Source organism: Taeniopygia guttata, chromosome 13, assembly GCF_048771995.1.
Source record: "Taeniopygia guttata chromosome 13, bTaeGut7.mat, whole genome shotgun sequence".
NCBI lineage: Eukaryota > Metazoa > Chordata > Aves > Passeriformes > Estrildidae > Taeniopygia > Taeniopygia guttata.
The window spans coordinates 10,030,530-10,043,375 of record NC_133038.1 but is presented as its reverse complement, the minus strand read 5'-3'; the positions used below and the strand labels follow the sequence as shown (position 1 = coordinate 10,043,375).

Sequence of the window (12,846 nt, the reverse complement as noted above, 5' to 3'; positions counted from 1 at the left end):
GCCGGGAGGAAGCGGAGGTTGCGGGCAGGGGCGGTCCGGCAGCGGCGGCGGTCCCCGGGGAAGGGGATCCCGGGAGGCAGCGGCGATCCCGGTGAAGGCGATCCCGGGAGGCAGCGTCGGTCTCCGGGGAAGGCGGTCCCGGGAGGCAGCGGCGGTCCCCGGGGAAGGCGGTCCCGGGAGGCAGCGGAAATCCGGGAGGCAGAGGAGATCCCCGGTAAAGGCGATCCGGGAGTCAGCGGCGATCCCGGAGTCAGCGGCGATCCCCGGCGAAGGCGGTCCCGGAGGCAGCGGCGGTCCCGGTGAAGGCGATCCCGGGAGGCAGCGGCGGTCCCCGGTGAAGGCAGCGGCGGTCCCCGGTGAAGGCGGCCCGGGAGGCAGCGGCAATCCCGGTGAAGGCGATCCCGGTGAAGGCGATCCCAGGAGGCAGCGGCGGTCCCCGGGGAAGGCAGCGGCGGTCCCCGGTAAAGGTGATTCGAGAGGCAGCGGCGGTCCCCGGTGAAGGCAGCGGCGATCCCGGTGAAGGCGATCCCGGTGAAGGCGGCCCGGGAGTCAGCGGCGATCCCGGAGGCAGCGGCGGTCCCGGAGGCAGCGGCGGTCTCCGCTGAAGGCGATCCCGGGCCGCTCCAGCATGAAGCTCATCATCCTGGAGAATTACTCGCAGGCCAGCGAGTGGGCGGCCAAGTACATCCGCAACCGCATCGTGCAGTTCGGGCCCGGCCCAGGGCGCTGCTTCACGCTGGGGCTGCCCACAGGTGGGTGCCGGGGGGCGGCCGGGCCGGGCCGGGCCGGGCCGGGCCGGGCGCGGGTCCTGCCCCGGCTCAGGCGGCCGCTCCCCGCAGGCAGCACTCCCCTGGGCTGCTACAGCAAGCTGGTGGAGTATTACCGCAACGGGGACCTCTCCTTCAAGTACGTGAAGACCTTCAACATGGACGAGTACGTGGGTGAGTGCCGCAACCACTTGTCCTGTCACCTTTGTCCCTGCCCGGGAGCTGCTGGGCATTTATCCCGGCAGAGCCTGGCGGTGCCCGAAATCCGCCTGTCCAGGTAAGATGGACGTTTCACAGAGTTACAGCACCAACGTTTCACAGAGTTACAGCATCAATGTTTCACAGAGTTACAGCACCACCATTTCAGAGTTAGAGCATCAACGTTTCACAGGGTTACAGCATCAATTAGGATGGAAAAGAGCTCTGAGATCACCGGGTCCAGCCTGTGACCCCACCCCAGTGTCACCTGAACCATGGCTCTGGGTGCCACAGAATCACAGAATCATGAGGTTGGAAGAGATCTTTAAGATCGTCAAGTCCAACCTGTGCCCTAACACCTCAACTAGACTATAGCATCAAGTGCCATGTCCAGTCTTTTTTTAAACACATCCAGTCTTTCCTTAAACACCTCCAGGGAATTAGCAAAGGGGGACAATTTGAAAACCTATGGAAGAAATGTGAAATTTTTCCATAGGTTTGAAAATGTATGGACAAAACTGGATGCTGGGTGTTGCCCAGTATTGCACACAGCATCACAGACACTGCTGTGTGTTAGCTGCACTCAGGTACTGACCAGGCAAGGAACAGCTTATCACTGCAGGCTCAGCGTGCAGCATTACCTCCCACCTTTGCTCTGGGATTATAAAGGTCCTTTACAACGACCACTGTGTTCCCTGAGTGCCCTCTGGTATCTCCTGCTGAGATAGCAAAGTCATGCCATCTCTGAAGTCATGGTGAAACAGTCTCCTCAGAAGAAATAGATCCAAAGGTGAAAAACATACAAGCTAAATATTTGCTAATGCTAATTTTATCCTGGTCAAGAGGGTTTTTTTTCTGTGAATAATTCCAATCAAGCAGTATTAGTGGGTATCCCAATAAGCAGTCCAGTGTGGGTTTGCAGCATTCAAGGGAGGGTAAATATGCAATAATGATACAGTAATTATTATTTCCCAGGCTTCTGCACAGTTTTTTAGTAATTCTTACTAATATAGGGCTGAAAAGGTGCCGACAGAGGCACAGCACACACACCTGCTTTTTGAACATTTGTTGTATATTAATATGGGCATGTGTCTTACAGGAGCCGAGTTTAATTCTGGTATTTAGGGAACTAAAAACAACTCTGAAAGCTGAGGGTGTGACAAAGGACAGAAAGAGCAGTGCTCTGTCACCAAAGCCACCGCAGGGGTGTGGAAGTGCTTTGTTATGGGTGATACTGTTCCAGTTGGCCTCAGTCCTGCGTGTTCTGTTACCAGGCCTCCCGAGGGATCACCCAGAAAGTTACCATTCCTTCATGTGGAATAACTTCTTCAAGCACATTGACATCTCACCAGAAAACGTCCACATCTTGGATGGAAATGCCCCTGATCTCCAGGCTGAGTGTGATGCATTTGAGGAGAAAATCAAAGCAGCTGGAGGCATCGAGCTCTTTGTTGGAGGTGAGAACCCGAGAGCAGCGGCCTCTAAAACCTGTCCCAAAGCTGTGCCTCTCCTCCCCAGCTCTCATTTATTGCCAGGATTGTTGACTTTCAGTGCATTTGCAGTGAAATCCACCCCACAGTCCATGGCCCTGGGCACTGCAGTGTCCTGGCAGCAGGACACTGGGGACCTTGTCTCCCCACCTACCACTCCCAGCTTTAGGGCTTTCAGTGCAGTCGCTAGAACTGTACAAATATGAGGTATTTATCAATTGTCAGTGGCAACAGGAAACTGCTGGGAGTAGCTTTTCCCACACAAGCTCTTCCCAGTTTGCCATACGGTTCTGCCACCTGCTTTGCTTTGTCGTTGTCCCAGTGCAATCAGGGCACTGTCTGGTGGCTCCTGAGGGGGCTCTTGCTGTTCTTCCTAGCAGACACAAATCTGAGCTGGAGCAGAGGAACTGCAGGGGTTTTTCTCAGCTCTGTGATCCCAGGAGCACTGCCTGTGCTTCTCCTGGGAGTGCTGCTGGCTCTGCTGGCCCAGCTGAGCCTCTGCTGACGCTGTCCCTGTCCAGGTATCGGCCCCGACGGTCACATCGCCTTCAACGAGCCGGGATCCAGTCTGGTGTCCAGGACACGAGTGAAGACCTTGGCCATGGACACCATACTGGCCAATGCCAGGTTCTTTGATGGTGACCTCTCCAAAGTGCCCACCATGGCTTTGACAGTTGGAGTAGGCACTGTCATGGATGCCAGAGAGGTGAGGAAATAAGAAGAGGCTTCCTGCAGTTCCTCTGGAGCAGCCAAAGGTTATCCTGTTATGGAGCAGCCACGTGTCCTCTGGTGTAGGGTGTTCTGCCACAGAATGCCTGATCCTCCTGTCCTCTGGCATCTTGCAACACCATGGAGAGGCTCTTGCTCCATGTCTCTGCTGGCACTTGGGTTTGTGTAACCCTGCAGCAGCTGTTCCCCCCAGGGAGCCAGGAAGGTTTGGGAGAGTGTCTTTGGTTAGGAATCTTACCTGGAGAGTAAGTGCTTGAGTTGATGTCACACCAGCAGGCCATGAAAACTGTGGGACCACTTTTACTGGAGTCTATTCTTGATCTACACTTGTTAAATGTCAGTGTGCAGGTGCCCAAAGGATCATTGCAGTGACCCAGCAGGCTGTGATTTCACTGAGAGCTGCAGCAGCCAGAGCAGCAGCAGCACAGAGAAGTGGCTGTGGGGAGGGTGACAGGGGTGTCCCCATTCTCAGCTTGGCAGGGCGTGGTTGGGCTCCCCCTGACCCCGGTGCCAGGCCCTGACTGCCCCTGTCTGTGTCTGGGGGTGCAGGTGATGATCCTGATCACAGGAGCCCACAAAGCCTTTGCTTTGTACAAAGCCATTGAGGACGGTGTCAACCACATGTGGACGGTGTCGGCCTTCCAGCAGCACCCCAACACCGTGTTCGTGTGCGACGAGGACGCCACGCTGGAGCTCAAAGTCAAAACAGTGAAATACTTCAAAGGTGAGTGTTTGACCAGGCCAGGCAGCTCCTCTGTTGCAATTTTAGGAGCCACGAGCCATGCTTTGCAGAGCTGTTGCTGTTTAAGTAACTCCCAAAGGAGTTATTCCTTAATAACTCCTTAGTAATTCTTCCTTAATAATTCCTTACTAACTCCCAAAGGAGTTATTCCTTATATTTAAGGTATATTCCTTAAATACACCACAGTAGTACATGTGAAGGTAAATGCTTAATGCTTGGTGTGGAAGCAAAGGCACAAGGACAACAGTAATGTCCAATTCCTTTAGCACTCAATGAAGGAGAATTTTCCTTTATTATGTCTACTAAAATGACCTTTTGACTCTCTCCATCAGGTTTGATGCTGGTTCACAACAAGCTCGTGGAGCCCTTGTACAGCATGAAGGAGATGGGAGCAGAGAGGAGCCAGCCCAAGAAGCCATACAGTGATTAATGTGCTGGGGCAGTGCTGAACCAGCTGCTGAGAACAGCTGGGACAAAAGGGAATTGCTGCAGAAACTGATCTCATATTTGTTCTTAAATTAGCAGAATGATCATATGGTTCCTTCTCTCCATTGAAGAGACAGATGCCAAACACCTGCCTTAATTAACCAAAGGAGGATGGGATCCAGTGTTCTGTGTTCCACAAACTTTTGCCACCAACTCATTCTCTGAAGGAAATGAAGAATGAATTCTTTCATCTGTGAACTGACTGTAATGACAGACTGAAGGCTGCAGAACTGAAATGTGAGGATAAATGAAAGTACAGTGTTTCAGAAACAAGTGGGTGATAACTTTGGGGGGTAGTCCTTGCAATTAGGACAAGTACCTGTTATTCCTTCCTCCCCCATGAAACACTCTTACATTAGAATCCTGGAAAAGAGGATTGTCCAGCTGGAGAAGGGAAAGCTCAGAGCAGCACCCACAGCCAGGAGAAGGCAGCGAGAAGATGGAGCCAGGGGGAAGAAGAGAAGGGACAGTGGGGTGGGAGTGGGGACAGGATGCTCACAGTGGAGAGGATAAAACCCCACTGTGGGAACAGAAAAGCAGTGGGACAGGATCCCCATGGCTGTGCAGGCTCTCTCCTTAGGAGGTTGCCAAGAACTGACTGGATAAAGCCCTGGCTGAGCCCTGCTTTGAGCCACTGTTGGACTTGAGACCCCTCAGCAGAAGAGGCTCCAGCAGCATCCCCCACACAGGGTCCAGGGTGCAGCTCAGGCACCTGAGGATGTCACTGTTGTCACACACAAAGCCCTTGTTCATGTTCAGGCCCAGCTATGATTTGCTATGCCTGGTGCTCTCTCTTCTCCAGAAATTTCCATTTCTCTGAGGAAATGCCAAACCAGCCCCAAAGGAAACACTCTGTTCCCACTGGCTTCAACCCCTGTTTAATTACAGACACCCCACACAGGTGGACAACAGCCAAGACCCCACCAATTCTGAAATGTAATTCCTGGGATTTCTGTCCAATGCTCTCACATGAGAGGCAAGAAAACTGGGCAAACTTTATTTTCTTTATACAGAAGTTTTGTAAGTTGTTGATCTGTAATGTAACTTTCTTCACTAAATGTCTTTAATTTTTTAAAATGGTGACATTTGGCTGTATCTGGTGCTCGGTCTCAGTGTGCTCATGGTACCTGGAGGCAGTTTGGTGGGAAGAGCTCCTGCTGCTTCCCTTCCTTGCCCAGTGTTTGCTGGCAGGTTTTCCTCTGAGGGAAAAGAGGGCCCTCGGGGTGGGAAGGCACTTTGAACACATTCAATCCCACCAGCAGAACACAGCTGCTGGTGTGCTGCCAAATCCATGCCAGAAGGAAGACAAACAGGGACACTGCATTTACCATCTTAAGGTGAATTTAGGGCACTTGACAGGTGCAGGAGAAACAAACCATCCACAACGTACAGTTCTCCTACACACTGACCTAGAGATTCAGCTGAGGTGAGATTTGCTCTTCCTTCCATCTCTTTAATCTCTGTGCCAGTTCCAACAGTGCAGACTCCTCCCCTGCACAGGGAACTGAAGCACCACTTGTTTTGGCCACACATCCCAGGATAAATTTATTAACTCTCAGTCAGAACTGAGTGAGCTGTGATCACACACAGTTCCTGAGGAGTCTCAGCTCCAGAGCTTTCCATCCAGGCCTTACTGCTCTTGAACACAGCACATGCAGCTTTATTTTCCAAATAACCTTTTAGACTGTTCTGCAAGTGGAAAAACTTGTAAAAAAATCAGTGTTTGCCTCCAGTAATCACCTTCATACTCAAAACCACTTGCTGAGACTTTAGGGGAAACAATTTGGTTACTGAAATAATTCAAAGTGCAAAACCAGTGGAAAGAAAGGATCTAGTCCAGAAGCAAAAGTATCAACCATCAAATTTCTTATAGGATGAGTTAATTAAATATAAATTCTTCATCAACTGAGAACACAAGGTAATTGTCAGTATCTCGAAGAATTCAAGTTCATCTCTTCCTGACACTTTGTACCCTCTCACTGGTCACATCCTCATCCCTGCCAAAACAAGGACAGGCAAGGTGAGGGAATCCAACAGCAACCCAGGGACTCACCAACCTCACAGAAATCCCTGGAAATGCCTGTTGGTCATTTTCTGCCCAAACTCTCAGGGATGCAAAGGCTCAGGCACAGCAGCCAACAAGATGGGTTGGGGATAATCAGCTTTAATGTCATTAGAAAGTACCAGTGACAGAGCCAGGAGCTGCTTTTCAGAGAAGCACATCAGGAAACTCACAGAAGCAACAAACTTTGTTGCTGAATACAGAAGAAATTTTCTGTATTGTATCAGAAAACTCCCCCAGTGCAAGCAGCTCCAGAGAGAGCACTGCAGCTCCACCAAACCACCCCAAAACCACAATATTCAGGATCCAAGGGTGAGTCTCCCTGAAGGAAACCCCCAAAATACTTCCAGGATTTGAGGCTTCAATTTTGTCTGTAGGCTTTTAAAAAAGGGGAATCTTTTTATATATTTTTTCAATGGTTTTCCAATTTCTGACTATAATAATGGACATATTTGTTTGGGCATTCCATGATGATCCTGATCCCAGGATGGGGAAAAGATCTCCTTTGGTTTTGGCAACGGGCTCTGAGGTGTGAGTGTCCTGCAGTGCAGTTACCACTCTTCTGTCACACAATGGAAGTGAAAAGCAAGCAGAGGACACAAAAAGCATCTGTCTCTGGTTTGTTCACCTTTTGGTGCTGGAGGAAGCTACTGATCATCATCTTCCACTTCCCAGAACTCCCTATCATCGATGTGCATGGCTTGAAACAATCTGCAAGACAGAAAATCAGTGTTATCAGGGTGTAAAAAAAGTTAAATATGTTAAAAAAGCATCACCCTAAATGCAAAAACAAGTACAGCACGTTCCCTTGGCTTTTTCAGTATCACAAACCACCATCTGTGCCCTGTGGAAGGGACAGGAGAGGCTGTCATTGTCCCCCTGCTGTGACCTGCCTGTCTCCTGTCCCACAGCAGCACCCAAGGGAACATCAGGCAAATCTGCAGCTCCTTGAAGCAGCTCTTCCCCAAATCCTCGAGCTGCCCCTGAGCATTGGCAGGGAAGCACTTCCCTGCAGGCTGTGGCAGCACAGAAAGGGTGAGGTCATGACCTGACCAAAAAAAACAGGAATAGGCTCAGAAGACTCCTCCAGAATTTTAAACCCAAAGTTCTTCAAAAGCAAAACCATATCCTGAATCACTCCTGATTTTTACTGTTAGTGCAAATATTTGAGAGGAGAAACTGTCTTAAACTGTAGCTACAAATTTCAGGTAAGAATCTGGGAGAGACTGTAAGGAAAAGTAGCAAATGGGTGTTCCAGCAGTGGGGGGGTCCCTGAAGCACCAACCTGTTGAAGCAGGGGGAGGAGGGGTCGCTGAAGTGCCGGTAGGGGTTGGCCCGGGACAGGGAGCCCATGCAGAGCCAGCAGAAATACTGCATGCACCCTGTGCACGTCATCTTGTTACAGCCATCCAGTTTCTGGGGGAAAAAAATCAAGAAATGGTGATAAGAGACCCACTGTGGCAGGCCTGTCCCTCTCTGCCAACAGCCCCCAGAACCACAGCACAGTGAGCACATTCCCCTCCCTGGCTCCACCACACACTGATATTTTCACTGGGAGCTGGGATCCCAGCACTGGAAATTGGTTAAAATACTAAAAATACTGGAAATAAGTATTTTTCTGAAGCTGGATTGATTTCCTGGCTCTAGTGTGAGCCAGAGGTAACCTGAAACACCAGGAAAACAAAAGGATTCATACAGATCCAGAGTCAGCCTGGATCTGTTCAGTGTGGGAGCCTGACCACCAGTCATTGTTTGCACTCCAGTCCTTGGATCCACAAATATCACCTCACCTCCTTTTCCATGCCACACAGAAATGGGAAGCTCTCTTAGTGTTTCCTAGAGATTTCCTCTCCCTAGAGACTCCAACACACCAGAACTGCCTCCTTGTGGGTTATTTTCTGCTCCATGATTCCCCAGCCTTTCCCTCCTCACTCACCTCGATGTGGGTCCCACAGCAAGGACAAGACTTGGAGTTCTTTTCCAGCCATTCCTTACTCTCCATCTCCTCCAGGGCTTTCTGAATCACTCTCTTGCCATAGCGTTGTTCCAAAAATCTTTTATTTGTCTCATCTGCTTCTAAATATTCATTCCTCAGCTCCATTAATTTCTCTGGGAGGCAAAATCAAACCAAACCAGACAGCTTTTTTAAGACATTAGATATAGAAGTCCAGCTAATTGCAGCATAAAGATTATCAAAAAACAATAATGTCATGAATTAAAAAGCAAGAAAACTATTAAAATATATAAGAAGATAACATTAAAACCACCCTGTGTCAAAATTCAGCAGTTTTACACTGTTTATTATAAAAGAGATCTGTTGATGGAATTAGAACAATGTAAAATAAACTGAAAATTGATTTTTTTTTTCTGACTATATATTTAATGAAATTCTGTCACAGTATTTTAAGGCCAGAGAGAGAAGCCTCCACCTGATTCCAGAATTAATTCTGACAATACAAATAAAAATATAAAGGAATTCCTCCCCTGCTACAGCCTCTCAGCATTTGACAACCAGCAGTTTAGGGAGCTCCTGAGCTGAGGAGTCTCACCAAAGGAATATTTAATTGCCAGCAACAGCCCTCCTCCAAATGAGAGCACCTTTCAGAAAGCTCAGGGCGAGGAGCTCCCTCACCCAACTTTGGACTTTTCCACCCAAGATTTATCTGTGTGTGGGTGTGACCGTGGAGCCCAGGGGAGGGGACTCACCTGCAGTGACCTTGCAGGGGGACACCCCATGGTAAGTCATCTTGCAGAGGGTGCAGAAGGCGTAGTTGCAGCAGGAGCAGATGCCCATGGTGCAGCCGGGCTCCTGCATGACGGGGGTCTGGCAGCCAGGCCGGGGGCAATAAACCACGTCAGCCATCAGGTCCAGGCTGGACTGCAGCAGCAGGCGGTCGTAGCGGGCAAACAGCTCCTCCCCAACCAGCTCCTTCACCTGCCAACACAGCCCATGCAGGCCACAAAGCTTCACCCACACGCACCCAGCCCTGGCACAGCTGGGGCTGCCCCTGCACCCCTGGCAGTGCCCAGGCCAGGCTGATAGCACCGACTGGGACAGAGGAGGGTGTCCCTGCCCATGGCACTGGATGAGCTTTGTGGTCCCTTCCAACCCAAACCAGTCTGGGATTCCCCGATTCCTTGCATCTGTAATTCTGAGCCTGCTGCAGCAACAAACAGCAAGTCACTGAAAAGGTACCAAGAGATGGGATGAATCCACTTTAGATTCTCCAAAATGTCACAGGGGGTCAGGGATCTGCTTCCAGGGAACAGGGACAGGAGGAGAGGGAATGGCCTCAGGGCAGGCTCAGGGTGGACAGCAGCAGGAATTTCCCCATGGAAAGGGGAATCAGGCCTTGGAACTGCCCAGGGAGGTTTGGATTCCCATCCCTGGAGTGTCCAAGAAAGTGGCACTTCCTGACACGATTTTGACTGGGTCAAAGGATGAATTTGGTGACCTTGGAGGTCTTTTCTGACCTAAGTGACTCTAACTGCCCGTGTCCAGCATGCAGGGCCAGGCCCTGAACTCGGGTTGGGTTCCAGAGCTCCCAGCCCCTGCGCATGGGAATTACCTGGCCTGGAGTGGCGACAGAAGAACACTTGGGCTCGGGGCAGTTGAGGCAGTGCACCTGCCCGTCCCTGATCTGGATTGCAAAGTAGTCCTTCAGGCAGGCCTTGCAGTACACGTGGCTGCACTCGGTGAAGTGCATGCACTCACTGCCCAGCTTCTCACAGAAGCAGATACTGCACAAGTACATCTTGCTGTTAAAGCACTTCCTCCTCTGGGCCTGGTCGAAGTCCAAGATCTCCCTGATCAGACTGGACAAGGACTCCACATCCTGCACGGCCCTGGCATCCACGATCTCCTCCTCAGCTGCAGCAGAGCCCGTGGCACCCCCACAGTCCTTCCCAGTCTCGGGGGGCCCCACTCCTGTCCGGCCCTGCCCCTTCCCCTGAGGGCACATTTTCAGCTCGTAGGGCGATGAGATATTCAGGTAATTCAGTGTTTCCTCCTTCAGAAACTGCATCCAGGCAAAGAGCACCACGCAGCCTCGGTTCTCCTCCCACAGGTTGTCCAAGTGCTTGCAAAGAGCGCTGAGCTGGGAAGGAACAGAGAATTCCTGATTTCAGTAAGTTTGGAATGCCTCACTGGGCTGCTCCCCTCACACAGTCCTCAGTGCAAACTTTGATTTCAGATTCAACAGTTTTCATGCTGAATAAAATAGTTCTCACAGATTCAAGTTTTCTTTCTTGAAATGAAAACCAGCAAGAGATAAAGAGCCAACTGAGGAGCAACGTCATTGGTTTTTTTACTTTGCTTAACTGTTAATAATTATCTTACTCAGCAGTCAAAATGTAAAAAATCCTCTGCAAACCTGGGCCTGGGAGAGCCATTTCCCACTGAGGGTGAACACGGGTGGGGAGGTTGATGGGTAGTCGGGTGGGAGCTCGAAATTCAGCACGAGGGGAGGCAGGAAGCACACGGAGTACTCGAAGCCACTGCTCTGGAGGCTCTCTGTGGAAGTGCCTGAGCCAGGGCCCACCAAGGCAGTGGGAGAAATAACAGAAAAACGAAAATGAACCAACTGTTGCTGCTTCTGACAGCACCCACTGTCTGTTAATTTGATATATTTCTGGGGTTAAAACTATTTGTTCCACCCTAAATAACAGAACTCTAAATGCAGTAAAATGTCAAGGGTTGGAGGTCTGTGATTAAAGCAGTTAAACAGCAGCACTGTGAAATGTCAGATTCTGCACAAACCAGAGCCTGGAAACACATATCCTCGGGGGAATAAAAACCCAATAAAGAAACTTGATTATTCTGAAGAAGTGCTAGTACTCATCTGTGATTTCTAAGTTTACTGAGGATGTTCTGTGTATGAGGATTAAACTGCTCAAACACAATCCCCAACAAGCAGAGAAGAGGGTGAGCCACAGCTCTGTCCAGTCACTGCTCCCTCAGGTCACTCTCCAACAACCACCTGAGCTTGGTAAAGCCTCCTTTGGGATAACACAAAACATCTCAACTCACCCCTCACAAAAATTTTGAAGTCTTGAGGCAACTCCAGACAAATTCTTGTTTCTCCCCCTTGGGCAGACTCTGCTCTCTTAAACTCATCCTCATCGTAGATGCTGGCCAGAGCCAGCAGCTCGTCCTCCTGAGCCTCCTTGTCCTCTGAAGACATTTAACTTTTCTGTAGAGTTGCCACCACTCTGCAACATCAACCAAGTTAATGCATCCAATTCAAATTATCAATTTGAGGCAGCTATTTTATGGCATAGAAAACTTTAGAAAAACCAAGATAACCAATCTAAAACAATGTGAAATATAATTAGGTATTTTACAGGTTAAAAAAAATATTGGTAGCTTTATAAATTTTTTTAAATGCTCAAAAGAATATTGAAAAGTCAGAAAGCAAATTGTGTATTATTAGGTAAAGACAGCTGTAAGGGGGGAAATAATGAAATGTGGAGATACAGGCACAGGTGGCACAGGGACATTTCACTGATGTATGGAAGAAAACACAGGCGAAATTAATTAGTAACAGTAATGAAACAGGGAAACAGTTCCATTTGTGACTGAAAATACCACAAAAAGGTTCAAATCCCGCACAGGCATCTTGTAGGCGCGCTCGTGGAGCACCTCAGCTCTCCATTTGGGGAAATAAAGCCAGTTTGCTGAGTTACCTTCCGAGTCAGAGCAGCGCGGAGGCAGAGCCGGGGAGCCGCTCCCGGAGCATCCCTCCAGGGCCGGGCGCTGCTCGTCCCTCGGGGCACGGACGCGGCGCCGCTGCTGCTGCGGACGAACAACAACAGCACCGCGGGTTAGAGCGCCCTCGGTGCCCCGTGCCCCACAGCTCCCCGGGGCTGGGGGCTCATTCCCAGCCGCAGCAGCAGTGACCGAGCTGCGGGGCCGGGCCCGATCTCCGCGCTCCCGGTCCAGCTCCCCGCGGCTCCGGCCGCTGTCCCCGGCCCGGCCCGGCCCGGCCCGGCCCCGCTCCGCGCCCGCTGCTCACCGGGGCAGCCGCGGCCGGGCCTAGCGGGCCGGGGACAGCGAGGGGGCCCGGCCCTGCCCCTGGCGGAGCGGCGGCGGGGACGGGCGGGGAGGGAAGGGAAGGGACGGGAAGCGCCGGCGGGCGGAGGAGGCGCCGGCCCGGCCCCGCAGCTCCCCCGGCGGCCGGGAGGGCCCGGCAGGCCCAGCCCGGGCTGCTCGGTGCCGCTCCGGGCCCCGCCTGCCGCCCCTGCCCGGCACCGAGCGGGCGCCTCCAGCAGCGGTGCTGGGGCACGGAACGGGCACGGAACGGGCACGGAACGGGCACGGGGGCAGCGCTCAGTGAGCCCTACGGGCCCCTTCCAGCGCGGGGCATTCCGTGG

The 12,846-nt window shown here is 51.4% G+C and overlaps 2 protein-coding genes across 7 annotated transcripts; one reads left to right on the top strand and one right to left on the bottom strand.

The window, feature by feature from the left end:
* The first annotated feature begins 160 nt into the window (after positions 1-160).
* GNPDA1 (glucosamine-6-phosphate deaminase 1) lies at positions 161-5,495 on the top strand. Of its 4 annotated transcripts, XM_072935448.1 has the most exons (8): positions 161-284; positions 341-423; positions 480-752; positions 840-941; positions 2,240-2,422; positions 2,977-3,161; positions 3,734-3,908; positions 4,259-5,495. In XM_072935448.1, exons 3-8 carry the CDS (start codon positions 629-631, stop codon positions 4,354-4,356), a joined length of 867 nt encoding a protein of 288 aa, XP_072791549.1. In that variant the 5' UTR covers positions 161-284; positions 341-423; positions 480-628; the 3' UTR covers positions 4,357-5,495. The 4 variants fall into 4 exon arrangements, with proteins under 4 accessions (XP_072791549.1, XP_072791548.1, XP_072791551.1 ...); XM_072935447.1 differs by having other exon boundaries at positions 341-752; XM_072935450.1 differs by lacking the exon at positions 341-423 and having other exon boundaries at positions 258-305; positions 586-752.
* RNF14 (ring finger protein 14) lies at positions 5,383-12,644 on the bottom strand. 3 transcript variants are annotated; one of them, XM_012575091.5, is made up of 10 exons: positions 12,489-12,644; positions 12,160-12,268; positions 11,504-11,685; positions 10,848-10,999; positions 10,044-10,571; positions 9,181-9,409; positions 8,411-8,583; positions 7,760-7,890; positions 7,103-7,185; positions 5,383-6,409 (listed from the first exon to the last, which is right to left on the bottom strand). In XM_012575091.5, exons 3-9 carry the CDS (start codon positions 11,655-11,657, stop codon positions 7,122-7,124), a joined length of 1,431 nt encoding a protein of 476 aa, XP_012430545.5. In that variant the 5' UTR covers positions 11,658-11,685; positions 12,160-12,268; positions 12,489-12,644; the 3' UTR covers positions 5,383-6,409; positions 7,103-7,121. The 3 variants fall into 3 exon arrangements, with proteins under 3 accessions (XP_012430545.5, XP_030140037.4, XP_002193622.5); XM_030284177.4 differs by lacking the exon at positions 5,383-6,409 and having other exon boundaries at positions 6,561-7,185; XM_002193586.6 differs by lacking the exon at positions 5,383-6,409 and having other exon boundaries at positions 6,561-7,185; positions 12,160-12,265; positions 12,489-12,641.
* Positions 12,645-12,846: the final 202 nt, after the last annotated feature.

Bases quoted from the DNA above. Each gene is read 5' to 3' on its own strand.
- RNF14 (XM_012575091.5), bottom strand. From the start codon at position 11,657: ATGTCTTCAGAGGACAAGGAGGCTCAGGAGGACGAGCTGCTGGCTCTG. The intron at 11,000-11,503 runs GTGAGTTGAGAT...GCCCTGGCTCAG, and splicing joins CTTCAAAATTTTTGTGAGGG to GCACTTCCACAGAGAGCCTC. The intron at 7,186-7,759 runs GTTGGTGCTTCA...TCTGTCTTGCAG, and splicing joins TCCTCCCCCTGCTTCAACAG to ATTGTTTCAAGCCATGCACA.
- GNPDA1 (XM_072935448.1), top strand. From the start codon at position 629: ATGAAGCTCATCATCCTGGAGAATTACTCGCAGGCCAGCGAGTGGGCG. The intron at 942-2,239 runs GTGAGTGCCGCA...TTCTGTTACCAG, and splicing joins CAACATGGACGAGTACGTGG to GCCTCCCGAGGGATCACCCA. The intron at 3,909-4,258 runs GTGAGTGTTTGA...TCTCTCCATCAG, and splicing joins AACAGTGAAATACTTCAAAG to GTTTGATGCTGGTTCACAAC.